The following is a 14,251-nucleotide window of genomic DNA, read 5'->3' as shown; positions in this document are numbered from 1 at the left end:
TTAAGACATATAGACGCATAAAAATCTTTGTTCTCTATGGCTGTTCCATCATCACTTGATAAGTCTCAAGTACCTTGTAGGAAGTGTTCTATCCGGGCCTCCGTACTGTACCAGGATGTAGATCTCATTATCTTTATCTTACTATATATTTCTGAAAGCGTCATATGTGTCCGTGTCTGTATGTGTCTCCCTGTGTCCCTCCCTGTGTCCCTAGCAGCAATCACATTGGACCTTGGGCCAGGCCAATGAGATTGCTCCCTTCGCCCGCCCGCCCGCCCCCGCACACCTCTCATTGGCCTGAGGCGGAGTGACGGGCCAAAGGAGAGACGGAGACACACACACACACCCCTCCCCCACGCTCTCTGCGGCTCTCCCCTCACATAGGCCGCTCCCCCAGCTGACCATCCCCGAGAGCGCTCCCCACGCTCTCACCACCCATAGGCCACTCCCTCAACCGGCGCTCTCCTTCACCCCCCACCCGCTCACCCCCCTCTCTCCTCCTCCCCCCCGCTCACCCCCCCCCGTTTACCCCCCGCCCCGCTTATCCCCCCCCCACCCACACATACAGAGCACGCTCTCTGCGGCTCTCCCCTCACACAGGCGGCCCCCCGTCCCAGAGGGCACTCCTCCGGCTGTCTCCGCCTCTCCCCGCGAAAGGCACAGCACCTCCTCACCGGAGCGTCTCAGACTCTCGGCTGAGGAGCCCGAGGTGGAGGAGGAGGGCGGCTGGTACCCGGAGGAAGAGGAGCGCGGCCGTGTGCAAGGTGAGGAAACGCAGGGGAATTACCGCGTCCCTGACTCCCCCTGCCATTTGCCCCCTGCCCTCCCTCCCCATGCCCTTTCCCCCTGCCCTCCCTCCCCCTGCCCTTTGCCCCCGGGCCTTTGCCCCCTGCCCTCCCTCCCCTGCCACCCTCCACCTGCCCCCCCAGCCCTTTTCCCCCTACCCCCCCAGCCCTTTGCCCCCTGCCCTCCCTCCCCCTGCCCTTTGTCCCCTGCCACCCTCCACCTGCCCCCCCAGCCCTTTGCCCCCTACCCCCCCAGCCCTTTGCCCCCCCTGCCCTCCCTCCGCCTGCCCTTTGCCCCATGCCCTCCCTCCCCCTGCCCTTTGTCCCCTGCCACCCTCCACCTGCCCCCCCCAGCCCTTTGCCCTCTGCCCCCCCAGCACTTTGCCCCCTGCCCCCCAGCCCTTTGCCCCTCCCTGCCCAACCCGCCCCTCCCTGCACCCCCCCTCCCTGCCCTTTGCCCCCCCTGCACTCCCTGCCCCCCCTCCCTGCCCTTTGCCCCCACCACCCCTCCCTGCCCTTTGCCCCCCTGCCCTTTGCCCTCCCCACCCTTCTACGCCCCTTGGCCCCCCCCCACCCTTCAACGCCCCTCCCCCCCTGCCCTTCCACTCCATGCCCCCTGCCCTTCCACGCCCGGGCAACGCCGGGTATATCAGCTAGTACTCTATATAAAGCTGAGTATTACTTCTATCCTAGTCTAATTGGAGGGTAGTTGAGACTACTGTTCTAACAGAAGCCATAGAACAATTGTGTGTGTCGTCTTATGTTGATTTACGGCATAGAATGAAAATAATTGACATGCATGCAGGGGGAATAGACTGGATGTGATGTGCATGGTTTGGGCCCTTTCTAAATAAGTAACTTTAGAACATTCAAGACCATTCCTCTTGATAATTCCAGTGTTTACACAGCAGTTTAAAATGATCAATAAGTATGGTAATAGTAAATCCTACCACATCTAGAACATTTTATGGGTAATTACCAGTGTTCGACAAACCTATACATTTGCTCGCCCCGGGCGAGTGGATTTAACCCCCGGGCGAGTAAATATTGGCCCAAGCAGCACACGTTTGGTACTAGGTGGCGAGTAGATTTATTTGTGTGGCGAGTAGATTTTTTGGTGATTTGTCAACCACTGGTAATTACTGTTTAAGGGCAGGCCTTCAATTAGCTACTGGATCAAAAACGAAGGGAATGAAAGTTATATTTTCTTTCTGGTGGAACATAGAATAATGGAATACTTTTTTTTTTTTTACTTGCCAACATATTGTAAATTGTTCTCTGGAAAGTATATTTCATATTTTGTTTTGTTGCTGAAACAATTTAAATTATGCCTTCATCTCAGGATCTGTACAGCCAATGCTTAAGAGCCAGAACACGTAGTAGCAGTTCTTGTGTTGTTTTGATACATTTGTTTGCATGGACACATTATTTAAACCAGCTGTGGCACTTCACGTTTGTTATAGTTGAGTTCTATATTGTATACAGCAGTGTGTAGGAAGCTACCACCCCAGTAACCAGAAGCAAATGTGTAATGTGGCTTCCTTGAGGAAGTCTGAGCTCATCCTAATAATGTTCTGCAATTTCTTCAATGAAATGGCCAAACATTCTGTAATTCATCCAGAACACACACTACTAAAAGATGGCAAGCAAGTAAGATGATCAATTACAATAATTATGCCTTGTATTCCTGTACAATGTGCCTTGCAGGTCTACCCCTATATGCTTAGCTACCTAGTAGCAAGGAAGGAATGTCACTAATGCCATTAAATGGACTTTAATAATAAATCGCAATCACAAAAAACTTTGTGGTGTTTTTAGCCATGTGCAAAAACGTTGTCTTATTAAATAAATTCACGCAAAGGAGCAATCCAAGTGTTTTTTTTTTTTAAACATAAAAACCCCATTAATTTCAGCTATGGACCCCCCCCTGCTCCCAGAGATACTTACCTCCAAAGGGGGTGCCAGTATCTCCTGCAAGTTTATAGCACCTGCGTCACGTTGGCCAATAGGAAGATGCACATTATTACGTCATGGCTTCCTATTGGCCCGCAGGGCGCGGAAGCTTTGAAAAATGGCCAGTACATGTACCCCAGCTAACGAACGTGAGTGGCTAACGGCACCTCCTTACAGAGAAGTCTCTATCTCGAAAAGCAGGAGGACCCCAGAGCTGAAATTATTGGGGGTTAGCTCTGGAGAGCCCCTGCTTCAATTCTATGAAAAATGAGAGCGAAAATGGCCAACTTGGATTGCCTCTTGAAACCCCTTGGCACAGCCCAGAGCAAGCATCCACAAAAGTATTTCTTTAACGTTTTATTGTATAAAAAATTGAAGACTGAAAACATGCCTTTTTTTATTTAATTGTATATATTCTTTTCAAATTTGACTTTTTTTTTTTTAACACGTCTGCACATCACACATCATTTCATGTCCACTAAAATACTTGAATAAACAATGTTAAAATTAATGCCAGGAGAATGGAAAGCCGTATATTTCACATGGGAAACAATGACATTAAGACTCGGGCAGAAATAATATTGTGTGTAAATCAAGCTGCGTAAACCAAATATTAAAATCTGAATGTTGTCGTGCTTTTGTTTTCCTTATTTGTAACTAATTAGATCATTATCTACAGATACAAACCAGAACTATCCTTAATGCAACCATTAAAAATGCTTTATTGTCCCAGTACTTGTATGAAAAGAAATAGATCTTCCATTTACTATCAAGGCAAACATGCCAATGACAGAAAGGAGATAACGGCAACTTTCATCCCCACCTTCGTCATAAGTAAATGAGAGCCCTTTAATTCAGTGTAACGTTTTACAGGTAACTTTTATGGTTACAAACTGTATTTTCTATTGCTACTGAAGAACGCCTAAGTAGAAAACCCTGTTACTGTATTAGTAAGGACCATTTCCCTCATCACATGAATTGACAGGAAATTATAAATGTGGGGTACGGAGGTTCATTTGGTAACCAATGTTACTAACATGTTATGGAAGAAATATATGTAGTAAAGAGGCAATGCAAGGCAGTGGATTTTCTAAATATTTATATGGTTGAAGCAGGGGGTCTCTGGAGCTGAATCCCATTAATTTCAGCTCCGGGGACCCCCTGTTTCCTGGAGATATCTGCGCATTAGGTGCCGGTAGCCGCTCTTCTCGGTTATTCAGAGATGTCCTGCCCTGCCAGCCAATAGGAAGACGTGACGTCATCGGTGCGGCTTCCTATTGGCCCATGTGACGTGGGAGTTTTAATCTTTAAAGCCCTGCTTGCTCAGCCGGAGCAGCTACCGGCACCTACTTCGGGGGTAAGTATCTCCATAAGTAGGGGCCTCCGGAGCTGAAATTAACGGGGTTCAGCTCCAGAGACCCCCGCGTCAAATATATATATATATATATATATAAAAATATATTTTACTGGCTTGGATTGCTCCTTTCAAAATATGAATCAGTTTGTAAGCAATAAGAATTATCCACAGAACAGTGTGAGGATTTTGTTTGTTCCCAATTTTAATACATCCTTAAAGTATGATGGTAACTGTAGCTATTGCACGTCTGAGCACTTCTACACAAAGGAATATTCACAAAATCAACTGTTGACAATTTTAGCAACCAATGCTTTCCAGCAAAAGGCTGATTAGAACTGCAATGAAAAAAGTTTACCTTAGGAAAAAAGTGTACTTTAGTTTTTGTTGTGAACCAATTGCAAGAAATCTGGAAGATGTCTCTGTAAAAAACCCCACCACCTGATTACAGCAATAAACGTGCACCGAGTGATGCTGAATTGGGAATGTAATTCACTTTGTGTTGCAGTGAGTTAGTAATGTACAGTTGCTCATTAGTAGGCATTTAGCACTGCTTTCCTGGCCTCCTCACAAAGTGGATCTAGCTGTCCATCACCTCCTACAAGAGAAAACACTTTGTGTGAATGTGCATTTAAGGCATTTCAAAAATACATTGTACTAAGAGTCCACAGGAATCAAGAGCTAATTAAATGTGGGTATATTCAACAGAAATTCCGCTGCAAAACTCCTTTCCCAATCCATGTTATTTCGTTATGAAAATTAAACAAGAAGTTGTGCAGAGTATAGAATCATATTGAAGCAGCAATCATGCTTTCTTTTTTTAAAAATTATTTTAAAGTTATAGGTTTGGAAGCACGGGGTCTCCGGCGCTGAAGCTGCTTCCTGGCTGGGCTATGTGGGTTATTCAAATGGCTGATTTAAAGCTCCCGTTTCGTGCGGGCCAATAGGAAGCCGTGACGCCATCCCTTGCGACCTCCTCTTGGCTCGCGTGGCCCGGATATTTCAATTTGCCGAGCTGCTACCGGCATCGCCTACAGAGGTATGTATCTCTGGAAACAGGGGGGGGGGGGGGGGGGAGTCGGAGCTGAAATTAACGCAGTTCATCTCCGGAGACTCCCCAGCTTCAATCCTATTCAAAATATCCTACATGTTCTGCCGCTTTAAGCTCCTAAACATATTAAAAAAGGAAAATTACTTTAAAGTTGTAGGTTTTGTGTTCAATGAGGATGGTGTTGGCACAGTTCTCCGAAGTGGGAAACCCTGGCTCAGATCCCATAGCCAGCTGGGTATGACACTGAGCAAGTGACTATATCCCTCTGTGTTGAAGGTACCCGCAAAGTACAGTAGACTGTGATCTCTTTGTTAGGTAAGCACTGCGCTAGTTGTCTGGGGAAATACATCCGTAAATGAATGTCATGTAAAGAAACGTTGCACTTTCACTCTATCCTTACCGAAGTCCAGTTCCTTAATGTTACATTGAAAGATGTTTTCTCCGTTCACTATAAGCTCTACAGTGTTCCAGTCCAAAATTTCTTCCAAAACCACTTGGTGTCCATCTGATACCAACACCGCTGCAGAAGAAGTATTATGATAAATTATCTGAGAACTTGAACTAGACTCATACTAGAATGTGCTCATAACCAGTCACTGAAGAGGAGACCTGTGTGATCCGAGATCATATTAAAGAGTCAATCCAAGCAGGCGGTTTTTTAAAAACATAGGATTGAAGCAGGGGGTTTCCGGAGCTGAACCCCTTTAATTAAAAGTTTGGGGAACCCCTGCTTCCCGAAATACCTCTGTAGGGGATGCCGATATCTCTGCTTTTAAAGCTCTCGCATCACGTGGGCAAATAGGAAGCCGTTTCATATTGCCCCGCAGGCCACAAGAGCGTTGAAAAGCGGCCATTATGTGAACCCTGCTAGCAAGCTGGAGCGGCTAGCGGTACCCCCTATGGAGGTAAGTATCTCCATTAGCGGGGGTCCCTGGAGTTGAAATGTATTGGGTTCCGCTCCGCAGCCCCCTGCCTCAATCCTATATTGAAAAAAGAAAAGCGGTGGCTTGGATTGCCTCTTTAATTGCTGACAATGAAGTAATTTAGACTGGGCTAAATTAACAACGGCATTTTACTACTGATATTTATTTAATGTTTTATGTAAGCTGTTTGGTGACGGTGGATAACAGAAAAAAAAGTTTTAATATTTATTATTTATAATAAATTGATCTATATCAATTTCCTTTTTATAGCAATGAAGAAAAATAAACAAGTCCAAAGCCGTCACTTTGAAAATGAAACACACATAGTAAAATGTGACATATACTGGAGATTGTGCAATAATAATATATGTAGACAATATGTATTATACTGGCTGCCTTATAATCAGCCTTGGTGGAGTGGAGACCATCCATTCAAAAGGCATTTATTTAAATCCCATCTTGAACACTTGACAAAATAAGACCGTTTGTGTGTTTAATGTAATTTTAACTTGGTTGGAATCACTGCATTCTATGTTTTTTAAAACAGGCCTTGAATCCTTAATGTAGATATTCCCATGGCAAGAAATGATCTCCCATTTCCTGTCCTCTTTTCATCTTTACATTGAATTAACGTCTCCATACTCCCTCCCACAAGGAGCAGCCACTTTACCCTTTGTTTCAACATTGTGCTTTATTCCCTCTAAAGTGTAAGCTCTCGGGATCAGGGCCCTCAGTACCTTCTGTATTTGTTTGTGCATGCCTGTCCTTACTTGTAGATCCTACAGTTTATGTCATTGATGTCACTCTGTACTCCCACTGTACCGCGCTGCGGTATGTGTTGGTGCTTTACACATAAACAATAATAATAATAACAACCTCTGCTGAAGAACAGAATCGGCAACGCCAGAGAGGTTGGGAAAACGTGCAGGAATGGTTTTGGAGTTGTGTGGTCTATAGTCATTCACAATACATGCATTCATTTTAACTGAGCCTCATCAATTATACCAATCAATCTATTGGAGATACCAAGACACAATGATATCAAGGAAGGGTTCTTTTTTTTAACAAAAAGATTGATTTTAACAACACTCAAAAAAAATAAATATAAAAAATAATGACGTAATATTTATATATTATAATAAATATTTCCAGTTTATAAAATGTATTACATTACAGTGAGATCAAGATTATACAGGCAGTCCTCGTTTTACAACGAATGGCTTGTCCAACGCTATGCAATGCATACCTATGTTCATTTTTACAACGCCAAAACGTCTTATCCAGCGCTCTTACGCTTTGCAAAGTTGTTTATGTGTATATAATATATATATTATACATTATATTTTTATATTATATTATATATTATGTGATATTATATATATAATACAGTATATGCACTATATAATTTATGTGTGTGCTGCGCATCTTATTGTCTGCGTAAAATATTTTGTGTATTTTAGCATTAAAAATGCCTTCAGGAACGGAACCTTTCATTTAAACAGTGTTCCTATGGGAAAACGTGTTTCACTTTACAACGTTTCGCTATCCAACGCCATTTTGAGTAACGCATTGTGTCGGATAACCGAGGACTGCCTGTCCAAGATCTCCTTTGTTTATGAATAACGCTCTTTTATTCTCATCTTAAAATATGTTTTTCTACCATTCTAAAATAGTTTGGAACCAATATTTATGCAGTGTCATAAAACTGGGGGCTGCATATATGGTTACTGTCGTATATAAATAATATCACTAATGATTACAGTAAATAAATTGCCAAAAAATATTCTCTACCATGGTGTTAGTTACACGTTCAATTGTTCAGTTATTGAAGTAAGGTTTAAGTCCGTTCAAATGCATGAAGATTCGTTTTCAAATAATGTGCGATTATTTCAAAATATAAACATGTTTCTTGATTGAATTGTTTTGTTTTTTTTTTGGTTAGAATTAGCAAACCATCCAAAATAACATGCAATCAAAAAAGTGCTCATTCAACGCAAAATAATAGCAATCAAAGAGTGCTGGGTGCTCTTCAGAAACCTCTCGGTATGTCTTTTGATGGAGAATTTTAGTGTTTTCAGAACTGGGTAATCAACATAAAAAGAAAAAATAATTAACATTATTACATCATAATTATCATTACATTATTAAAAATGTTTCATCATTGATGATCACAACGGAGAAGGATGTTTTAAAAAACTACAGGATCATACCTATCTAATTTAGCTAATTACTTTGACACTTATTGTCCCTTCCTAATATTGGCGTGTGTCCACTCCTCATCACTTAATCAGCTCTTTATAGCTTGAGCAAACTGTGAAGAATATGATTGCAGAATTTCAATGTCTCATCTGAGAAACTGGGCAAACTGAGGCTCAGCAAGCAGTCTAATTAACAAGGTAATTTTCCAGAAGTTTCTAGCAAACGTTTGACAGGTTAGAATGTAATTCATTTAATGGCCTGATGGAAACTTAGCACAATAGAAAGTTGACCGGGCCGCTCTCCTTGGATAATCCTAGGTAGTGTGTGATGTTAACAAGGTTGATCCAGAGGGGACCAGAAAAGAGACCCCAAATTGCACTCAATGTGAGTTAAACCAGTATGAGTTTATGAGGAATTATGTAGGTCCGTGAGATATAATATCTCCGCAAGGGCAGTCATGTGACCTGTTGATTAGCTAAACTTAAAAACAAAATAAAAAAAATGACATCCAAAAAATATTAAACACAGTGAGGTAACATATACAGTGAAATGTTTAAAATCCCTGACGTGGTAGTATTACGAAAAGGATATATATAAGTTTTCCAGTATAATCTACTCAAGCATCCTGATATGATATGTATGGTCAAGGTAGGTATATGGTGAATATCATGCAATCAGGTGAATCCCTGATGGGTGACCTGATAGTATAACATGTAGGATGCATACAATATGAGACTGGATGTCGCCCAAATGCCAAGATGTGGACCAATTGTCCTATAGGTACAGGTAAGTATAGGTGTGTGGTGCGACCTGATGGTGTCCAGTATCATAAGTTTAGCACATATAGACCAGACGGTATACCATTAAATTACACATATATATATCCATTCCTTCTCTAATGGAGATTGTAATAGAATGTATATTACACAATACAAGTGTCCTATGTCCCACTATACAAGTGGTTCTGTAAGGCAATGCCTCAGTAATAATCTGTGTGTATAATAGACAAACAAGGTAATGTATCTGAAGTAAAACAAAAGGACCTCAATGGTGCAGCTGACAGGGTACAAATACCAGTTTTCATAAAGCACATAGAGGTAGTATTGGTAGACCACGGATATCTTCTGAGCCTATTGCTATGATAGACGTCTATACGACATACACGTTCCCTTTCTTTAGTCAAGGCAATGGTCATGGAGGATCGTGAGAGGGAATAAAAAACACCAACATACGCGCCATATGATCGGAGTAGCCCAAGGAGGTGTCGCCGCTTCACTGACGTCACCATTGTGACGTCTCTACTAACCGATGCACGTTTCGCGTGTTACACCAAGCTTCCATGATGAAACCCTTACATGAAAATAACCTCCGCAAGCTTCTCTTCGCTTTTTTTCTGGTCATCATATAAACATATCTTATTATATTAGGGTTCCGCTCATGGGTACCTTTTCCCACTCTCTCTCATCTCCCTCCCACTTTCTCTATCTTCCCCCACTCTTCTCTCTCCCTCCCTCCTCTCTCTACCATATCGCTTTAATTTAAAAAGCTTATGATCTCATCAATTCTTTCCGCCTCTCTCTCCTCCAGCATTCTTGCTTTCTGCTCACATGTCAACTTTCTCTGTCTGCTTTCTGCTTAAACTTTATAGCTATCTTATGCCCCATATCTGCCACCAGGGTATGTGCATTATGATGAAAGAGATGTGGTGGAGGGAGAGAGAAGGTGGGGGAGAAAGAGAAGGGAGTGGGGGAGAGAGAAAAAGTGGGGAAAGAAAAAAGTGAAACCCGTCAGTATTTTGTGGAGGGCAGCTTGGCATGCAAAGCACGCATGGGCTGAGTCTTAGTAAATTGTAATCTCTGTCACCCACTTATAACCATTATTGGATCATATAAAAACCTGGAATATAGCCAAGTAACGTAATAAAATGATGCCCCACACCAGGGACATGAGCTTACTAAACGATAAGCCACTAGTGTGCAGAGGCATAAATATTTGGGGGCTTATAAAGCAGACAGATTAGTGGAATCCCAAATCTCTTCGGGGTGAATTCTATTTAGACTGGAGTGGCCATTCTGGAAGTTTTTTTCTAATAAATATCCCTATTGAAATCGATGGGGATTTTCATCTGAAAATGGCTCAAATGTCCGCTTCAGATTATATAGAATTTAGCCTTTAGTTTTTCCCGTTATTGGCCTTCCATGTTTTTTCCCCTTTTGAACTTGTTTTCTGTGCTCGTGCCTCATTATGTTATACATCTCGCCTGTCTATATTTCTCTTCAATCTCAAATGATATCCTTTGATTAGATTTCTCTGCCTCTTTCTTGGTCTTTCTTTCTAAATTAGTCTTATACAATATTTTTTTTTATTCTCATATTTCTTTATTAAAATCTCACTCTCTCACACTTTACTCCTCTTGTTTGTGCCTCACAAAACAAACGTAATCAGACTACATCCCTGCATGGTGCGTATGAATTGCTCTGTTACATTGGTGTTGTGTTACAAATGAAGTCTTGTGTTTAATCCTAAATTTATCTTGTTATTTGGATTGCAACAAATTTCCACTCAATAGAATGCTTAGTTTATATTTGATTTAATGAAATATTTACATTATTTTGTTCTGCATTGAAATTAATTTTTACTCCTATGCCTTCCTGTTCTACTCTCTTTACCATTACGGTTAAAAAATCGTCCCCTTTGATACAGAACCTGAGAGGGATGCTTATTTGACTGCAATTAAACCCCTGCAATGTCTAATATCTATTGCAACTACAAGTGGTAACTAATGGATCCACTGTAGACACAAGGGGAGTGATAAATAGAAAATGTAATTTATTGCGTGCGTTTAGTCTTGTAATATTACATGATGAACATAACGGATACTAAACAACAAGAAGATGCATAAAAGAGGAGTAAAGGTTTCTTCAAAACTATCTGGAAATATTCTGTAACAAACCAGGATAGGAATTAAATACCACGCTGGCTGTTTCAATTATTCTTCATCATGACTAACTAGTACAGGGGAGGCCAACTCCAGTCCTCAAGGGCCAACAGCAAGTCAGGTTTGAAGGATATCCCTGCTTCAGCAAAGGTGGCTCAATCTTTGACTGAGACACTGATTGAGCCACCTGTGCTGAAGCAGGGATATCCTTCAAACCTGACCTGTTACATTGCATCTACTTTTTTTTAATATATATTTTACCCAGAGAACACAACAGTAAATCATTATTAAAAGACGATTCGGATTCATGGCTGTGTATAAAATAAATCATAGGACAGCACTTGAACACCAACATATATCAAGTGAATCACTGGGATGTATTTGGCAGTTCTTTGCAATACAACATGTTCGACTATGTCTACAGATAATGCCAGCCAACTGTGGTATCTAATCAGTAATGTATTAGGTCAGAACTCCCAAACCTCACATACCCTGTAACGTTATCACTCGAGACGTGTGAAACCTCGTCACAAATGGAAGAACTTGACAACAATGAGATATTCGAGTCCTGCGCAAAAGGTGCGAAACTGGCAAACGGTACAATTACTGGGAATGCCACCTGCATATGCCCCTGCAGCGCTTTGCAATGCATAGTAGGCCGCTCTGGCACTGAAGAGGTTAAAAATACCTTCTGAGGGACATTTTCCAGGAATTCTGGGGGGCGGCATGTTAAAGCAGCAATAGTGGTTTCATTATTTTTTTTCATTACAGGATTGAAGCAGGGGGTCTCCGAAGCTGAACTGTGTTAATTTCAGCACAGCGTACCCCTTGCTTCCAGAGATGCTTACCTCCGTAGGGGGTGCCGTGTACCTCTTTTCAGTTTAAATGTCCCTGTCACACGGGCCAATAGTGAGCTGCACCGGATGACATCACAGCTTCCTATTGGCCCGCGTGATACGGGCATTTAAACGCCGCCATTATGTTATGCACACAGTTTCTCTGACTGCAAAGATACCGGCACAGCTACGGAGGTAAGTGTCTCGGGAAGCAGCGAGTATCTGTGCGGCCCACCCAGTGTGTCCCGGTTACGGCGGTGAGGAGGATGCGGCAGCTGGTAAGTATTCTCTGTGTGAGTGAATGCTGCCAGGTGATTGGATGAAGGGCCGCATGGGTTTGAATGAAGGAGGCGGGACTTAGAATGCCGGCCGGGATGCAGGGGATTGGTCGCAGGCAGGTCAGAGGAAGCCGGGGGCGGGGCTTCCGCTTTGTGCAGAGCACACGGTGAGTGTGTCTCTGCCTTCCCGCTCCTCTGCCTGCTGCGCGGTGTCCCCCGCCGGGCGGGCAGCCACAGGGACCCGGGGTAGAGGCACTCACCCCCCTTGCTGCTGACCCCCCTTGCCGCTGACCCCCCTTGCCGCTGATCCCCCTTGCCGCTGACCCCCCTTGCCGCTCACCCCCCTTGCTGCTCACCCCCTTTCTGCGCCCCCCCCTTGCCGCTCACCCCCTTTGGCGCTCACCCCCCTTGCCGCTCACCCCCTTTCTGCGCCCCCCCCTTGCCGCTCACCCCCTTTCTGCGCCCCCCCCTTGCACCCTTGGCTCTCCCTTTGCCCCCGGTCCGCATGTTGCGGAAGATGGGCGTGGGGGGCGGGCAGTGGTGGTGCGCGATCGCGAGGATCAAAAAGCAGGCCTTTCTTCTGTCCCCCGCCCCCCCCCCCCCCCGCATCCATCCGTCCATCGCTGTTCTCCGCTTTGTGTGGGGTGTGGGGGGGGGGGGAGTGTGTGGGGTGTGGGGGGGAGTGTGTGTGTGGGGGGGGGAGTGTGTGTATGTGGGAGGGGGGAGTGTGTGTATGTGGGGGGGGAGTGTGTGTATGTGGGGGGGGGAGTGTGTGTATGTGGACTGGGGAGTGTGTGTATGTGGGGGGGGGGAGTGTGTGTATGTGGGGGGGGAGTGTGTGTATGTGGGGGGGGAAGTGTGTGTATGGGGGGGAGTGTATATGGGGGGTGTGTGTATGTGGGGGGGAGTGTGTGTATGGGGGGGGAGTGTGTGTATGTGGGGGGGGGGAGTGTGTGTATGTGGGGGGGGTTGTGTGTATGTGGGGGGGGAGTGTGTGTGTGGAGGGGGAGTGTGTGTATGTGGGGGGGGAGTGTGTGTATGTGGGGGGTGGGGGAGTGTGTGTATGTGGGGGGGAGTGTGTGTATGTGGGGGGGAGTGTGTGTATGTGGGGGGGAGTGTGTGTATGTGGGGGGGAGTGTGTGTATGTGGGGGGGGGGAGTGTGTGTATGTGGGGGGGGGAGTGTGTGTATGTGGGGGGGGGGTGTGTGTATGTGGGGGGGAGAGTGTGTGTATGTGGGAGGTGGGGGAGTGTGTGTATGTGGGGGGGGAGAGTGTGTATGTGGGGGGTGGGGGAGTGTGTGTATGTGGGGGGTGGGGGAGTTTGTGTATGTGGGGGCGGGGGGAGAGTGTGTATGTGGGGGGGAGTGTGTGTATGTGGGGGGGAGTGTGTGTATGTGGGGGGGAGTGTGTGTATGTGGGGGGGAGTGTGTGTATGTGGGGGGGGGTGTGTGTATGTGGGGGGGGAGTGTGTGTATGTGGGGGGGGAGTGTGTGTATGTGGGGGGGAGAGTGTGTGTATGTGGGAGGTGGGGGAGTGTGTGTATGTGGGGGGGGGAGAGAGTGTGTGTATGTGGGGGGTGGGGGAGTGTGTGTATGTGGGGGGTGGGGGGAGTTTGTGTATGTGGGGGGGGGGGGGAGAGTGTGTGTGGGGGGGAGAGAGTGTGTGTTTGGGGGGGAGAGAGTGTGTGTTTGGGGGGGAGAGAGTGTGTGTGTGTGTGGGGAGGGAGTGTGTATCAGTGGCTGTGTGTGTGTGTGTGTCTGTGCAGGCCAGCAGAGACTGTGTGGGTGTCTGTGTGTGGTCAGTGTCTTTGTTGGTCTGTCTGTGTGAGTGTGTCTGTAGGTCAGTGGCTGTGTACGTCTGTGCAGGACAGAGAGAGAATGGGGGGGGGAGAGAGAAGAGGGGATTGAGCGAATGGGGGGGGGGAGAAGGGAGAT

General features: G+C 45.2%; 1 protein-coding gene across 2 annotated transcripts in view; it reads right to left on the bottom strand.

Annotated features, from left to right (window-relative positions):
* Positions 1-3,080: 3,080 nt before the first annotated feature.
* Positions 3,081-14,251, bottom strand: part of C8H10orf53 (chromosome 8 C10orf53 homolog) — a 13,919-nt gene continuing 2,748 nt past the window's right edge. For both annotated transcript variants that reach the window (XM_075610477.1, XM_075610476.1), the window contains 2 exons: positions 5,544-5,663; positions 3,081-4,690 (listed from right to left, as the gene is read on the bottom strand). In XM_075610477.1, coding sequence (XP_075466592.1) covers positions 4,626-4,690; positions 5,544-5,663 — 185 coding nt within the window. In that variant the 3' untranslated portion in view covers positions 3,081-4,625. The remainder of the gene's footprint in view (positions 4,691-5,543; positions 5,664-14,251) is intronic.

This window comes from Ascaphus truei, chromosome 8 (genome assembly GCF_040206685.1).
Source record: "Ascaphus truei isolate aAscTru1 chromosome 8, aAscTru1.hap1, whole genome shotgun sequence".
NCBI classification, from domain to species: domain Eukaryota; kingdom Metazoa; phylum Chordata; class Amphibia; order Anura; family Ascaphidae; genus Ascaphus; species Ascaphus truei.
This window is presented reverse-complemented; position numbering and strand designations above follow the sequence as displayed.